A 17,814-nucleotide genomic window follows, 5' to 3' on the forward strand; every position below is an offset into this window, starting at 1 on the left:
TAAGGAGCAATGTTTATGACTCATGTAGAAACAAGACTTTTAATCTCCTTTTTAATGATGAAGTAACCTTCTGCTGTAAATGATTTATTTTATCTTTGTCAGCTGCTCCATTCTGCAAACTTAACATTTTCAAATGTAGGAAACTTCAAAAATTAATAGCTATTTCTTGATACCTTCTATGTGTCTTTGGATTTTAGGACATCAATTTGAAATAGGATTGATGTAGAATGTATTTGAATATAATTAAGCTATGCTGAGCCTCTAAATTTAAACTATCCTTCAATTAATTAATCACTGGCTTCAGAATATTAATAGACATGGATTTGCAAAACAGTTTAAGAAAACAATTGTATTAATTAGATGACCATTTCTAATGCTGGTATGTTAAGGCAACATTAAGTGGGAAAGTATGCACTGTGTAGGACAAAAATCCCCTGCTGCCAATCTGATAGCTATGAAAAATGATGCACACTACCGTTAGGAACTTTACACTTGCCAAGTATTATTAGGGTAGCATTTCTTAAAATGCAGAAGGTCAACATCAGAAAGCAGTCCAATGAACAACTGGGAACAGTACTATGAACTTATATGTACAATTGCAATTTTCATAAATTCAAATGAGAAAATGGTACAAAATGGGTACAAAATTAACAGATACTTACAGAATTAAGCCTGATTTTTATTTGGTTGAGAACCTTTGTGGTAACACTATACTACAGATGACAAACCTTGGATTTCTTCCCCATCCCCAAAAGATTTGTTACCTGTTTCATTTGAAAAGGTCTGAGAAATACCACACTGAATAAAAAATAATGAAAAACTCTTGAGAAGATTTACAAAATAATCGATCAGGAGAAATTTGATTTGTAGCCTTTCTGGCTAGAAAACTCTTCAGCTTACAGCCTTCAGAGAAAAGAAAGAAAAAGAATGGAAGTTTTGTCTCCCTAAGCACACAATGTACTTAAAAGTCAAAACTATCTCTGTACATTTTAAAATGTTGCTTTTCCATTCTTAGTTTTTCCAGAGCCAGTAGTTACCTAGTGAAAACAGCCCATTAAAACGGGCAGGAAAAACAGGAAGAAACCGAAATTAACTCTTCACCACACAGCGCAAAAATCATGGTCACAGCTTTGTATTTAATGTGGAATCACTTTAAGTATACAATATTTCGAAAGATCCAGAAACTGGTTAAGAGATAAAAGCCAGCAGAACAAAAATACAGGAAAACCAAAATAACATCTTTGACCTTTTTAATCCTAAAGTTAGGGTCCCATGCCTGAATAGACAAGTTTTAGCTTTATGAGGAAAGAAACTTTGGTATGGAGTTGAACTAGCCACACGAATAGCACCTGTAGCTTTCAAAATAAATAGTAATGGCTAACTAGACACTATGGCAGCAAGATATCCCCCTCTTAAAAAAAAAAAGAAAAAAGACTAAGCACAAGCACACACTTGGAAGTTACGCCTCAAGGCTGGACAACAGAAACTAGTGTAATCTTTTTTATTTTTTTACAGGAATTTTAAAGCACACACTAATTATTTTATTTCTGATATTGAAATTATTTAAGAAAACTTACTTACAATGAGAATGTTTTCTCTTTATTTGCTTACCACTAATACTCACTCCTTTTAAAATTGCACTCTGATACTTGAAGAACACTGTATTAACATTTTTCTTTAAGACCACTTCTATTTTCTAAAATATTTTATTTGCATTCCACAGACCCATGCTGTTAGCAGTGGGTGTTGCAAGACAAAAGTATCCCCCTACTCCAAAACTTATTTTATTTAAAAAGGTCAAAGATAAAATCAACCACAAACTGGAACAAAAGGGTTTTTTTTTAATAAACTATCAGAAATAACAAATGATAGTTGTGATGCCTCACACTCTCATACAGCCAGTGATTAGATACCGGAATGTTAGTCTATGTTATCTGTGTGTTTTATGGGTTTGCAACAAAGCGTAATACACATTGAACAGAGTAATTGAAACTTCAGTTTCCAGTGTATAATGAATTTAAGTCATTTAATAAATTTTAGTTTTTATTCGAGTATTCCACTGTAGTGCTGTGACAACAAATCACACCTGTGTACCAGAGCATACATCAACAGTATGATGTAACTTTACTTACACCACTGCTATATTTAGCTTTTTGAAAGAGACATAAGCATACACTATGGCCACATCAAATAATTTTCTGGGTTTTTTCTTTGATAACCTTCACTTAGTAATACTTCACTTTTAAAATTTGAATATCGAAAAAAAATCACAGAAGTTTTATACAGGAATAGCTATAAGGAATAACCTCACAGGCACTGATATGACAAACATTTATTTGTTAAGGGCTGAGAGGCATTAATATCATATTGACAAAGTTGTTTGAAAAGAATGACAAACTTTGTCCAAATGGGAAATGCCCGCTTCTGCTTATACGTTGAGAAAAGAAATTCAGAAAGTTATTTTTTGGCCTTGCTATGTCACAAAGTCAATCATAAGAAGAACTACGCATTTAATCTAAAATTATAGTTTTAAAAGCCCTTCTATTAAAAACAAAAACGTCATGCAAAACTTTGATCAATTATGCAGCTGCTTTAAAACTGTTGCAAGACCATACTGTATATATTAGCTTTTATACTGCTAATGCACAACTAACGGCAAACTTGATTAGATTAACACAAATTTGTCTTAATTACACCGTTATATCACACTAAGAAGACAAATGCCACAAGATTGGCAAAAACATTTAATTCTGAGCACTCAAATGGCAGGATAATTGTGTTGTAACCCCTTCACATTTATGAAAAAAAAAACATAATCCTGCAGTCTCACTTTACAAAAAAAAGAAAAGTTCTGTGAAATATTAATTGGGAAGGGAACAGTTTATACTATCTAACACAAAGTAACTTATACAACTAGTGTCAAGGGCAAACAAAAAAACTTCTAAATAAAATGTCAAAATACACACAGCAACAGAAGCACAAAGGCTGCATTAAATACAGTCAAGGTAAGACAACACACTTCTTAATTAAAAAAAAAGGACAAAAAAAGAAGAAAAGTTACTAAAGTTAGCAACACATTTAAAGAAAATGCAATGAAAGTAAAAACCTCAAACTATTTTTTTTTTCCAAGGACAGAGTTTCCATTTGTAGTCTTTCCATCCATAATTTGTCTGATACGGCACATCCATTACCATGTTCAGAATCTCAAAGAAGAGCTAGGTTGTTCTCTTCCAAATCTAATCCCCAAGTTAGTTTTGGATGTTTTAAACAGACATTATTATGAATGAAGTAAAAGCAAGGCAACAAATGGACTTTTTATCACCTTCAATCCTAGAATAAAATGACAAACTTTTTTTAAAAGTTATCATAATCTTTTTTGTCTTTTTTTCCCTCTGCTTCAAATCCATCAACCCCATCACTGTCCCTTCTCCTTTTACGATTGTTATGGATGTTGAAGCGTTGATTCATCTGTGGTAATGGATCCATTCCTAAAACTTTGTGTATCTGACGGAATGCAAGGAGTCTCAATGCAAACTATGAAAAGGAAATAAAGAAGACATTTCAGTTAGAAGCAAATGTCAGTTTTGAGTACTTTGTCAAACAATGAAGAAACTGTGTAAGATAGTATCATCCTTAGCTCTCACTATCCATCCTTTTCCTTCCCACAATGTCAACAAAGTATTTAATATATGCGTGTCACATTTGTTGCTTCTGTACAAAATCCAGCATCTCAACTTCAACATAGTCAGTGAGCTATTCAGCTGTGTGACTGGTCATTACTATAAATGGATAAATATTAAAATTTAAACAAATTTATTTATACAATCTTAAGTTCCAACATCATTTTAAATCTAATAGAATACTGCTGTAGACAGAGCATCCTTATGGTCATATACAGAAAGGAGTGCTTCAAACTTGTCACAGCTATTTTAGTGCAAAACACAATACTGCTCTGCATCCTATCCTGTGACATTTTCATTGCTTAGCTTCAGGATCATCATCTAAAAAACTGGACTATGTTCTTATAAGAAAGGAAAATTCATGTACACATAGCCTCATTCAAAAACAAACAACAAATGCCTTCAATTTTAGTAATGTTACACATACTCTCCCTTACCTGTGCACTTGAAGTAATATCTTCTCGTTGCTGATCTGTCATTACAGCAAGTGTATCAACAGGGTCTCTTTCGCAAGGATCCAGAAGGCCAGGACCACCTAGAATGGTTAGGCTTGTTAGTAGCACATCTCTACCTTATTGTGACCACGACTACTTATTTTATATTACTTCAGCATTAAGTACATTGATCGAATTCAACTTGCCTTTAAGGATGATTCCTGAAGATATACACTCAAAAACTCTTCTAAGTGCATCCCCAGGACTCTGTGGTCCGGTAGCACTGCTGATTGCTTTTTCTACAAGCAACTCCATAGCCTGTAACAATAAGAAAACCGGCTAATGAAGAAGACTGATCAAAACAGAAAAAAGCTGCTACTCTTGTTCTATACGGAATTTTTCATAAAATGGCTTGCTTTGGAAGGATCATTTAGCTGCTACCACCCTGCCATGGGCAGGGTGCCCACTAGATTAGGTTGCTCAGGGCCTTGTCCAACCTCACCTTGAACACTTCTAGGGATGGGGCATCCACAACCTCTCTGGGCAACCTGTTCCAGTGCTTCACCTCCCTCTAGTGAAGAATTTCCTCCAGACCTCTAATTTAATCTCCCATCTTTTAATTTAAAACCATTCTCTTTGTTCTGTCATTATCTAACTGAGCAAAAAGTCACTATCGTTTTTGTAAGCACCTGAAAAGCTGCAATAAGGTCACACTGGAGCCTTCTCTTCTTTAGGTTGAACAACCCCAGCTTTCTCAACCTTTCTTCACAGGAGAGGTGCTCCAGCCCTCTGAGCACCTTCTTGGCCCTCCTCTGGACCCACTCTAACAGCCCCACATCCTTCTTGAGCTGGGGGCCCCAGCTCAGGATGCAGCACTCTGGGTGGGGCCTCACCAGGGCAGAGCAGAGGGGCACAATCCCCTCCCTCCACCTGCTGCCCACCCCTCTGTTGCTGCAGCCCAGGACGCAGTTGGCCTTCTGGGCTGCAGGCACACACTGCTGGCTCCTGTCAAGCTTTTTGTCCACCAGAGCCCCCAAGTCCTTCTATGCAGGGCTGCTCTCAGTGGGTTCTTCTCCCAGTCTGTGTTCTTGTCTGGGATTGCCCTGACCCAGGTGCAGCACCTTGCACCTGAACTTGTGGAACCTCATTAGGTTCACTCAACAACTTTTGATGTAGAAATTTTGAAGAACATTACACATCACAAAACAATTTCAGTTAAATTGATGTAGAAATTTTGAAGAACATTACACATCACAAAACAATTTCAGTTAAAATAGAAAAAAAATGCATAGAATGAATAGAAGAAAGCTGGGGCAAGATTAACATTGACTACCAATGTGGACATGCCTCTTCTCATCAGAGATTGCCCAAAAGTCTTTTAGAAATTTATAAGATAACATACTGTATGACAGGTAGCCAATTTGTCCAACAACTTTTTTAGAACGCTTGAAAAATGATGGGTTATCTAAACCTGGCAGCCAGAGGAATAAACAGCACACAGCGTATCTAATGACAGTAACAGACTATGACAAAAAATATTTTTTTTCCTATAAGAACACAAAAACTCAAATCATCAAAAATGTAAGTGTCTTTTGAAGTTTAATCTAAATCGCTACTACTTCCTTGGTTTAACAAAACTGAAGTTCACAGCAATTTTTTTCTGGACCTAAGCTAATACTAACTCAGATGTTAAACAATTTAAAAAAAAATCTTATTGATCAACAGATTTTCAAAAATTTACACATCAGAAATTGTTTAAATGATCATTTTAAAAGGTGTATTTTAAATTCTCTCTCTTTTTTTTTTTTTCCCCCCTCTGTGATCATTTCCATTGCTTCTTTTTATTATAGGCCTATTTTATGTATTTTTTTCAGAAAACTGTTAAAAAGATTTGCAATGGCAAGGAATAGCTTTCCTTAGCTTTTTCAGCACTGAACAGATGTTTCAATACCACTTCATTTGCAAGTCTCATTTTCAAACAATGTCTTTTTTTCCCCTTCCTCTGAGTTTACACTTTTTCAAACGCTGCCTTTTATTTTCACTTTGTAAGAGTAAATGCACATTCTGACACGTGCAACTAATTACAGTCAGTGTTGATTACAATTCTTCATTAAGGGTGCTCATTCCTTTCCATTTTAGCTCTGTTTAACTAATAAATTTCAATTCCTGTGCGAGGCATTTCCATAGTTCCACTGGATCACTGAGGACCAAGCTTTGGAGTACTATCCACAGTAACTTAGCTGTTTTCAGATATGAAGCAAAACACATCAGTAAATTTAAAAAACAAAACAAGTTTTTGCATTTATTCACTTGTTTTGCAACCAAAAACCTGAGGACAATGCCCTAGTGTTCATGTACATGTAAGGTCCTGGATTTCAAGTCTGGAAAATCACAGAATCATCTAGGTTGGAAGAGACCTCCAAGATCATCCAGTCCAACCTCTGACCTAACACTAACCAGTCCTCCACTAAACCATAGCACTAAGCTCTACATTTAAACATCTTTTACAGACCTCCAGGGATGGTGACTCAACCACTTCCCTGGGCAGCCCATTCCAATGCCTAACAACCCTTTCCATAAAGAAGTTCTTCCTAATATCCAACCTAAACCTCCTCTGGCCCAACTTTAGCCCATTCCCTCTCATCCTGTCACCAGGCATGTGGGAGAACAGACCAACCCCCACCTCGCTACAACCTCCTTTAAGGTACCTGTAAGTCCTGAATAGTCATTCCTTCTAACATGCAGGAAGTTGACAAAATTCTTCCAATTTAGTTTTTATTTTTAGGTAAATAAGGATGGTGCTATGAATGTCTGTGTTTAAGCTTCCTAAGACTTTCTATTATTAGAAGCACTTAGGTTCTTTTTGAAAAGCTCCTTGACTTGTAACAGGCTTCTAGCATACAGGTCAGAACAAGTTCTGTATTCAGAAAAATACATATGTTTCTTCAATCTGTGAAATTCAATCTGTGACCAGCATAAATTACAGGTATTTAAAATCACAATTTTTCATTCTGTAACTGCCTTGTCAGTAAGACTTTGCCAGTAGGCCACAACAATTACTGACTACACAGACTTCAGTGCTGGTTCACATCACTGACATTTTGACAATGCATATCAGCATTGTCAAAAATCAATTCAGAAAACCAGGGAACACTCTTGTAGAGAATTAAGATGCAGCTAGACTTCACACACACTTCTCTTTCCTTTTAGATGTGCCTTAGAACAGACAAAGTGACAAAGAAGAAACAACATTCCTTGTTCTTCACCTTCATGTGTGTTGCAACAGCTGTAAGGGTGCTTTCCTGCAGGCACACCAGATTTTATTCTTTGGCAACTCAGCATCACAGTGATAATTAAGAGGACAGTTACATAATTTTCTAGCTTTTGTATGCTGTATTTATACAGTGTACCTTTCAGACATGTAGCACAGAAACTGGCATGATATCTATATATTACTATTCACACTTAAAAAAAGTATGTAACTTTTTCTATATTTTTCCAGAAAAAAATCATCACTGTCAGAATTTAATAGAATTGTCTCAAAGTCTAACACATTTCTCATTCAAAGAGTATCAACCACTGAAACTGTCTTGACAATGTTAGTGATCTTCTTGTCAAAACTGAAAAGTTTATACTGGGAAGCAGAACAATGCAACACAATTTGGTTTGTGAAACAAAACAGTCAGTTTATCTACACACATTTCTGAAATTTTCTTTCAGACTAATTTTGGCTGGTCCACAGACTGGAGAGCAAATTACACTCCTGTAGGGCATCTTTTAAAATAACCAATGCAAAAGCAATGCTACAAGAATGCTCAGCTGCAGGCATTATCAGAAGTAAATGGTTTCAACCTACAGATCTTTTTCGAAGTGATAATGATTAAAGATGCTAATTTTGACACATCCACTGACTAGCACTGTGGTATTTCGTCTTGGAGAATGGTCACATTAACAATCACAGGAATTACTGTGATTTGTTCTGTAAAGTGACCTTTCTGTTATCACAAAGGTACCTGGGCATAGCTGACATCACTTCAAACCAGTTTCAGTAAAACCCAAGGAATTTCTAACCACCAGTAGGTGGTAAAACAAAACAAAACAAAGACTTATTTATATAAAGTTAAAATAAACAAACAACACTTGAAATCTAGAAAAAGGATGCTAAACACAAAGAATTCCAAAGAACAAGAGAATTCCTTTGGAAAAATTCCAGCTCCAAATGACTAAACTTCAGAAAATTATGTTTTTAGAGGCACCCTCTATATTCCCTGTAAATACAAGCACAAAAAACATACTACTTCTACACTTAACTGCAGCTAACACTTTCCAGTGCCCTACTTGCAGCACCATGTGCATTGAAAAGACTCATTCAGGAACAGTATTACTCACCCAGCTTGGAAAATCAGACCAAGTTGGAACACGCTGACAGAGGTCACGAAGAATACGTATGATAATCACACAGGACTGCAGACCATTAGCTCTAGCCTTGAGAGCGATACAAAATCAAATTAATCAATGCCAGCACCTACAGCAAATAGGCCTTGTTGAAAGACTAAAACACCACTGTTCAATGGAAGCTCAGATACAAGATTGAAACAAATCATTCTACAAGTTTATTCCATGAGCTGCCATTTACAGCAGTATTTTATACAGGGTTAGTAATTTAAGCTTGTAAAAGTCAAAGTGCACAGGTTATACAAGAATAACATTTCTTGATCCCCTGTACACTTTGACCTATGTTCACTTGTAACAATAAATACAGTATCTTTCTATATTAGAAATAAAAAGGATAAAGTAAATGCCTAAGAAGTAGGTATAGAGACTGAAAGGTCAAGGGAATCTGTTTGGTTTCTTTATTGTGCCTTTGCCAGAATGCAAAGTCACTAAACCAAACAGTTGCTTCTCACCTTTCATTCCCTACACTTAATGCACTTAAAAAAAATAGGAAAAAAAGTCTTAAATCTAAACACAAAGCTTTAAACACATATTCCATTATTTAAAGCAAAGTTACTCTGCAGCCTTATGGAATATATAACAAATATACAACATATGATCACCCCAAGCAAGTCAAACTTTCAACATCGCCTTCTCAATGACCAGAAAAAAAAATCATGTCAAATGAGCAATAACTGCATAAAGCAGTTCCTCCATACTCAACTTTCTACATTTAAATTTAGGGACCAGAAAAATAGTAAGTATTATTAGCATGAACAACGCTGAGTGTTTTCACACAATTAAACATTTATATCGCAACTGAACTAATCTCTCATAAGGCTACAAGAAGAAAGTAAAATGATGTTCCGAACCTGGAACCACTTAGCGTGGCGTAGAGCAGCCAGAGCGTCAAGGCATTTTTGCCTGTCCAAGACGTCCGCTGGGTCTTTCACCATACCCGAGGTTACATCTAAAATGGATTGAATTGGCAAAATGCAGTGAGGAATGGGTGTTTGACCAGGTGAGCAAGACACTTCCTTAAAGTAGCTTCAATGTCACACATGCCATTTGAAGTTTAAACCCTTGAACAACACGTGTAAATGTTCCATAAAAGGTATTCAATTAGGATTAGGGCAACCCAGCATGAAGATCAAGAGCATAATAAACTTCATTTAGCTCTCAGGTTATTTTCAAATGCATTGCAGATTACGCAATGCTTAGCACTTCTTTATTTAAGCTATCACTGGAAAAATACGTATCCCCTAAAATTAAATACTGAAGGAAGGATGGTTGGACACAGTGCGCCAGCACAGAGAACACAAGACAGACAGAACACAAAAATCCACTTTAACCAAGTAGTAACATTTAATCTCAGTTTCTTGTATGTTTTAACTGTCATCTGTTATTTGGGACCTAGTCCTCAAAAGACGTATAACATCTCAGAAGCACTAGATGTTTAGTAGTGATGTTATTTTTATTATATCTTAACCTTGGTATGAAATGATTTTTGCTTTAAAAGCTAATTGAAGGAATCTGAAATGCTCTTCAATATTACAGAGTTCCACTACCTTCTAGTACCTAACCTCTCTTACTCAAATTCCTCAACCCATAATACATATGCTCCAATATAACTTCAGATGTAAAGAAAGATCTGAAAGGGGACTGCTTTAATTAAGATTCAGCAGGAAAAAAGAAAAGCTAGGAATAGTTTAAAAAACAAAAGCACAATGTCTAAACGCAAATGTAGATCTTGTGTATTAAATATTCAGAAAAGGACTTAATTAAGTTACCAAGCTGACTGCTTTGTTACCTAAATAGAGTAGACCAGAAGGCCATTTTGGAATTGGTTTAATCAACAACAGGAACCACACTGAACAGTCTGAAATGGTATATTCAGGTTGCTTAAAATTATAAGCATATGATACATTTAATGTTTTTATTTTATTATTTATGAAAATGGTTATTGTGACCTGTAACAACAACAAAAAAAGGTAGCATGACTGGTAATATACCAGGTAAGAGGAAACAAAAAGCCCTCTCTCAATGGCACTTGTTTCACAGGAACTGACTGTGTAAAACTATATGGTTTACTGCAGCAAGATATAACCTTCGGTAAGTCAGAGAATTGAATTAGTAAAACAGAAAGACTTACGAAACAGGCCAACACGGAGAAAATTCTAGGTATGCTGCAGAGACAGCCCTGAAGCTGCCACATACTTATAGACAAATATATAATGAACAGTAGGATACTCTACTACGCAGAGCAAAAAAAAAAAAACTGTAAACGAGCATGGTGCTCTAAGTTTCCAATAACTGAATTTCAACTAAGGTACTACACTGAGATTTAGGCATTTTTATATGATATTCTTACTGCTCTGCATAGGGTTAAAATGAGGACTAAGAACCAAGTTGAGAAAAACAAGGTTATCTTCTCTCACAGATAATCAACTTATGGACCATATGTTGAAGTGGAAATAAGAAACGAACAAAGCCTTTACAGAGCAAATGAAGACATTTAATGTGTTTCATTTAAAACAAAATCAAAAAAGTCCAAAAAAAAAAAAAAAAGGAAGAAAACCCAAAGAAACCGTAAGAGAGGGGAGCTAAAAGCGACAGAGAAGGGCCGGGTGAAGTTGTCACTGCTCTCACTGTTGAAGATAGTAGGGAAAAACCTCTGAGTTGTCCCATAGGATTGTCTGAGTGCTCCTCAGTTAAGGCAATGATCCCAATACTCCATCCAGAATTTTTTTCTTCTTGCATCCCTCCAGGGGTCACTGTGCCTGCTGCTTCCCTAAAGTGCCTGTATAGGAATGCGCAGAAACATGGGAAATAAACAGGATAAGCGCGAGATCTGTGTTCAGTCGCAGGGCCACGATCTCGTTGCAATCACAGAGACCTGGTGGGACAGCTTGAATGAGTAGAATCCTGTCATGGAGGGCTACGGCCTTGTTACGAAAGACAGGCTGGGGAAGTGAAGGGGTGTGAGGGAGCAATTAGAGTGTACCCAGCTCCAGCTGGAGGAGGGTGAAGGACAAGTGGAGAGCTTGTTGGTGAGAATTAAGGTGTGGGCTGGTATGGGGGATACTGTTGTGGGGGTGTACTACAGGTCACCAGATCAGGAGGAGGAGGTTGATGAGGCCTTCTACAAGCAGCTGGTAGTAGCCTCACGATCATGGGCGTTGGTTCTCCTGGGGGACTTCAATTTTTCAGACATCTGTTGGGTAAGCAACTCGGCCAGGCATGAACAGTCCAAACAGTTCCTACAATGTGTTGAAGATGATTTTCTGACGCAGGTGGTGGAGAAGCCAATGAAGCAGGGATTGCTCCTGGACCTTGTCCTTACCAACAGGGATGGGCTTGCTAGGGATGTGAAGGTCGGGGGCAACTTGGGATGAAGCGACCATGAGATGGTGGAGTTCCAGATGGAACTTGGTGGAAGAAGTAAGGCGAAAAGCAGGTTTGCAACCCTGGACTTTCGGAGAGCCAACTTTGACCGCTTCTGGGACTTGCTTGGGAGTATCTCATGGGCTAGGTTGCTAGAAGGCAAGGGTGCTTGTGAGAGCTGAGCAACATTTAAACAGCACTTCTTCCAAGCTCAGGATTGATGCATCCCCAAGAGTAGGAAATTGGGAAAGGGGGGCAGGAAACCTGTGTGGATGAGCAAGGAGCTCATTGATAAGATCAAAAGGAAGAGGAAGGTCTATGAAATGTGGAAAAAGGGCCTGTCCTCTTGGGAGGAGTATAGAAGGGTTGTCAGGGTCTGCAGGGATACAACAAGGAAGGCTAAAGACCACCTAGAGATCAGGCTTGCAAAAGACATAGAAGATAACAAGAAGGTTTTTTTTTTTTTTTTAAGTATGTAAACAGTAAAAGGAAGACTAGGGATAATGTGGGTCCCTTGCTGAACGAGGAGGGTGTCCTGGTAACGGGAGATGCTGAGAAGGCAGAGATCCTGAATGATTCTTTGCTTCAGTCTTTGCTTCAAGGACTCCCCCAGAGGACTCCTCGACCCTGGAGGGAGGAGAAAGAGTCTGGGAAGTGGAGGGTTCCGCCCTTGTTGACAACGGAGTGGTTTGTGAGCGTCTGAGTGGGCTCAACCCACACAAATCCATAGGTCCCGATGCGATGCATCCACATGTGCTAAGGGAGTTGGCAGAGGTGAACGCCGAACCGCTATCATCTTTGAAAGGTCCTGGAGAACGGGTGAGGTGCCTGAAGACTGGAGGACAGCCAATGTCACTCCGGTCTTCAAGAAGGGCAAGAAGGAGGGTCCAAGAAACCACAGGCCAGTCAGTCTCACCTCTGTCCCTGGAAAGGTATTGCAGCAGCTTGTTCTGGAGGCCATCTCCAAGCAATTGGAAGAGAAGATTATTATGAGGAGTAGTCAGCATGGATTCACCATGGGAAGTCATGCTCAACCAACCTCATTGCCTTCTATGATGGCACCACCAGCTGGGTAAGTGGGGGGAGAACAGTGGATGTCATCTACCTTGACTTTAACAAGGCTTTCAATACTGTCTCCCATGACATCCTGATAGCAAAGCTGAGAAAGTGTGGGATAGAGGAGTGGACAGTAAGGTGGGTTGCGAACTGGCTGACTGGCCGAGCTCAGAGGGTGGTGATCGGCGGCGCAGAGTCTGGCTGGAGGCCTGTGACTGGCGGTGTTCCCCAGGGGTCGGTGCTGGGTCCGGTCTTGTTCAACATCTTCATCAACGACCTTGATGAGGGAATAGTGTCCACCCTCAGCAAGTACGCTGATGACACAAAGCTGGGAGGAGTGGCTGACATGCCAGAAGGCTGTGCTGCCATTCAGCGAGACCTGGGCTGGCTGGAGAGATGGGCAGGAAGAAACCAAATGAGGTTTAACAAGAGCAAGTGTGGAGTCCTGCACCTGGGAAGGAACAACCACATGTATCAGTACAGGCTGCGGGATGACCTGCTGGAGAGGAGCTCTGAGGAGAAGGACCTGGGGGTCCTGGTGGATGACAGGTTGACCATGAGCCAGCACTGTGCCCTTGTGGCCAAGAGGGCTAATGGGATCCTGGCATGCATTAAAAGGATCGTGGCCAGCAGGTCAAGGGAGGTGATCCTCCCCCTCTACTCTGCCCTGGTCAGGCCTCACCTGGAATAGTGTCCAGTTCTGGGCTCCCCGGTATAAGAAAGACAGGGATCTCCTGGAAGGAGTCCAGTGGAGGGCCACAAAGATGATACGGGGCCTGGAGCATCTTCCCTATGAAGAAAGGCTGAGAGACCTGGCTCTGTTCAGCCCTCAGAAGACTGAGAGGGGATCTCCTCAGTGTTTACAAATACCATAAGTGAGAGAGAGAGAAGGATCTGGCCAACCTCTTCTCAGTGGTTTGTGGGGACAGGACAAGGGGCAATGGCCACAAGATGGAGCACAGAAAGTTCCACACCAACATGTGAAAGAACTTCTTCATGGTGAGGGTGACAGAGCACAGGGACAGGCTGCCCAGGGAGGTTGAGGAGTCTCCTTCTCTGGAGATATTCAAGGCCCCTCTGGACGCCTATCTGGGTAGCCTGCTCTGAGGAACCTGCTTTGGCAGGGGGGTTGGACCTGATGATCTTTCAAGGTCCTTTTTGACCTCTTCAATTCTGTGATTCTGTGAACCAACGCAAACCTACACAAGGAAGGTTTCAGGTAAGATAACAGAAGAAATAGGTATGACTTAGATATTACAGACAAGGGGTACACCCAGAGAAAACCCACAGCAGGAAAAGAGAAGCTAATAAAGTTGATAAGCTTAAAACAAAATATGGGTTTGTTTGTTCTAGTAGCCTAAAGAGTCAATTATTTACATTCTTATAAAACCAATCACAGAATCGTCTAGGTTGGAAAAGATCTCCAAGATCACTGAGTCCAACCTCTGACCTAACACTAACCAGTCCTCCACTAAACCATAGCACTAAGCTCTACATCTAAACATCTTTTACAGACCTCCAGGGATGGTGACTCAACCACTTCCCTGGGCAGCCCATTCCAATGCCTAACAACCCTTTCGGTAAAGAAGTTCTTCCTAATATCCAACCTAAACCTCCCCTGGCGCAACTTTATCCCATTCCCCCTTGTCCTGTCACCAGGCACATGGGAGAATAGACCAACCCCCACCTCGCTACAGCCTCCTTTAAGGTACCTGTAGAGAGCGATAATGTTGCCCCTGAGCCTCCTCTTCTCCAGGCTGAACAAGCCCAGCCCTCAACTACTCCTCGTAGGACTTGTTCTCCAGACCCCTCACCAGCTTGGTCACCCTTCTCTGGGCTCTCTCGAGCACCTCAATGTCCTTCTTGTAGCGAGGGGCCCAAAACTGAACACAGTACTCGAGGTGTGGCCTCACCAGAGGGACAGGGGGACGATCACCTCCCTAGCCCTGCTGGCCACACTGCTTCTTATAAAGGCCAGGCTGCTGTTGGCCTTCTTGGCCACCTGAGCACACTGCTGGCTCATATTCAGCTGACTATCCACCAATACTCCCAGGCCCTTCTCCGCCAGGCAGCTTTCCAACCACTCCTCTCCCAGCCTGTAGCTCTGTTTGGGGTTGCTGTGCCCCAGGTGCAAGACCCAGCACTTGGCCTTGTTGAACTTCATACAGCTGGCCTCCGCCCATCGGTCTTGCATAATATGCAAATAGGTAACACTGCAAATTTATAGCACAATAATTCACTATGTAATTTTAAACTCTGATTACTTCAATTCCAACTCTACAAAAACTTGGAAAATAATTTTGGAAAAAAAAATTATATTTTTTTTAATTTGGAAAATAATTTTATTAGTAACTATTACACTGTAAGAGCACAGAAGTGCACTTAGTGCTGGAAATGTCAATCTACAGTGTCCCTCTAATAATAGAAATCATATGAATACCCTTGAAACTTAAAAAGACTGTGAAAGTCAGAAGTTGCCAAGGCACTTATTGAACTAAGAATATACTGACTTAAAAAAAAAAAAAGGAACTCTTGTAATATTTAATCTGTGGATTTTTGCATGTTTCACATTTTAGGATTAACCCCTTAAAGACTATTCAACTAAATTCAGACTCCTAACCTACCACCCTAAAGCTAAATCACAAAACTGAATTAATTTACAAAACACAAGCATGAATTCTCACCCTACATATTTATTACTAGCCTAAATATAAGGGGTTAATCTTCAGTTAAACATGCCGTGTCCACACTACTTCTTCATTAAAAGTTAACAGGTATATCAATTTTGGTAGTTTTATTACGTGAAACACATATTACCCAGTCAACTATTTCAAAACTAGTGTGAACACTGCTGAACTCTGAGAGACAAAGACGAAAAGAAAAAAAAAAAGCCAAACACAAAGTAACAGGAGATGCTAGGACTATGCATCCAAACCCCCTCCTTTATAATGTATGGCAGGTGTGACAATGAGCTTTAGAAAACCTTGGTCAAAAATCCTTCCGATGTCTTGGCAGCAACCCCTGACAGGAATCAAGTCCCTCTGCTAGAAGGCTTTGGACCGGGGCTGTTAGCTAAGGATGGAAAAAAACACACGCGCACACACATATGTGTTTATAAATATGTACACTTTGTTTGCTGAAGGAAATATTCCACAGCAGGGGTTAGAGCACTTTGAATGTATCAGATTTGGGAAACTGTCAAATGCACAACACTGTAAGGAACAGTAGCTATGCAGTTAACAATTTTATTTCACACTGTATTTTTCTTTTTTTTTTTTTTCCTTTTATCTTGTAATGGGATTATTATACATCAAACACAATTCTACTCCAAGTGCAAATCTCAGTCTCATCTTTATTCAAACTGGTTCTTCCGGTAAAGCCTTCCTTATCACCTGAACTAGCTTCCCAAGCGAGCTAAAAAAAAATGAAAACTTTAAACCATTGTAAGACACAGAGCATGAGAAGCTGCAGTAAGAAAAAAAAAACAAACACATACTGTTAACTCTGCAGCAAATAACCAGCAGTCTTCATAATAGGGCTTTCTTTGCTGCAATAATTTGCAATTCAGTCTTCTATTTTCTCTTGTTTCAAGAGTGAACTTTACTGCACATCCATTTTATTCTGCTCAGTGTCTTGAAGAGAAAACTAACTTGATTTGGCTTGCCTAGAGGCAGTACTGCATTCAGCAGTGAATAAACTCACAACGATCATTTTAACTCAAGTGTGGGTCAGACAAAAATACAGGTTTGTTTCCTTTGGGGGGCATAAGTTAAGGGATTGATTGTAGGCATTTGAAATTTATTTTTAGTCTGCATCATAAAATTTTAGGCCTGAAAAAATTCAATTGAAATTGAGTATTATGGCAGGAATCAATATTGCACTTTTGCATAGTACACTAAGAAATTAACATAGTGTTTAAGGTTAACTTCTTTTAATTATTAATCTAATTTAATAATCAAAGCTTTTAAGTGAAAGTATTCCTTAAGGACTTAAGCAATATGCAAAGTCTGATTCAGACAAACCAAAAGTCACGTGACACTTAAAATTGCCAAAAACCAAGTAGTATTGGTTGGATGTGACAGTACATGTACAAAGCATTTATAGTTAGGTATGATATGTGCAGCTTAAAAGTCATGTACAAAGCACTCAAAGACTCTTCAGAAGTCATCCAAACTACAGAATGCATCTTGATTTTGTTCTGATTACATAGGATGACTTTGTTAACCCAGTTTGCCTTTGATGCACTAGTCACAGCTACAGAACATTTACTAATACAGTATAAAACCTCAAGTATTTTAGAGGACATGTAATGATCAGATGAAATTAAAAAACTGTGGCTTATATAAATATGTATATACACAAGCACATGTATACATAAACAAACACAATTTTTCAACCTGCATGAGAAGCATTAACACCAGATTTCCTATTTGTAGGTTCATTGTCAATCACCAGAACCCTGTTTGCCATGTCTTTCAACTATGAAAATACAGGATTAAAAGGAAACAAAAGTTAATTTTATCTGACCCGTAAATAAAAAGAACCAATGTACTGCAGACATTAATCATGCTTGTTGGCTTAAAAGCTTTTGGAGCTTTGAAAGTGTTACAGAACAGACCCTAAAGCAACACTGCTGGCACCAGAGAAACTGTGGACTTCAGAAATGTAAATTGATTTATAAACTCAACCTTCTTCTTCAGCTCAATGACAAAGCCATTTCTTACACTACTCGTCTGGGTTTGCCAGTTGGATAGAAGACTGATTGTAATACCAGGAGCCTAAATATACTCAAAAAAGCACTCCAGACCAAGAAGCAACCTCAGAGA

The 17,814-nt window shown here is 39.0% G+C and overlaps 1 protein-coding gene across 3 annotated transcripts in view; it reads right to left on the reverse strand.

Annotated features, from left to right (window-relative positions):
* Positions 1 to 3,292: 3,292 nt before the first annotated feature.
* The window catches only part of ZFR (zinc finger RNA binding protein), a 45,628-nt gene continuing 31,106 nt past the window's right edge, over positions 3,293 to 17,814 (reverse strand). For 2 of the 3 annotated variants that reach the window (XM_032205473.1, XM_032205472.1), the window contains exons 16-20: positions 9,421 to 9,518; positions 8,504 to 8,599; positions 4,321 to 4,432; positions 4,118 to 4,215; positions 3,293 to 3,534 (exon numbers count right to left, since the gene is read on the reverse strand). In XM_032205473.1, the coding sequence (XP_032061364.1) occupies positions 3,355 to 3,534; positions 4,118 to 4,215; positions 4,321 to 4,432; positions 8,504 to 8,599; positions 9,421 to 9,518 (584 nt within the window). In that variant the 3' untranslated portion in view covers positions 3,293 to 3,354. Of the gene's footprint in view, positions 3,535 to 4,117; positions 4,216 to 4,320; positions 4,433 to 8,503; positions 8,600 to 9,420; positions 9,519 to 17,814 lie in introns of those variants that run through there. The other variant, XM_032205474.1, reaches the window with a different exon arrangement.

Source organism: Aythya fuligula, chromosome Z (assembly GCF_009819795.1).
Source record: "Aythya fuligula isolate bAytFul2 chromosome Z, bAytFul2.pri, whole genome shotgun sequence".
NCBI lineage: Eukaryota > Metazoa > Chordata > Aves > Anseriformes > Anatidae > Aythya > Aythya fuligula.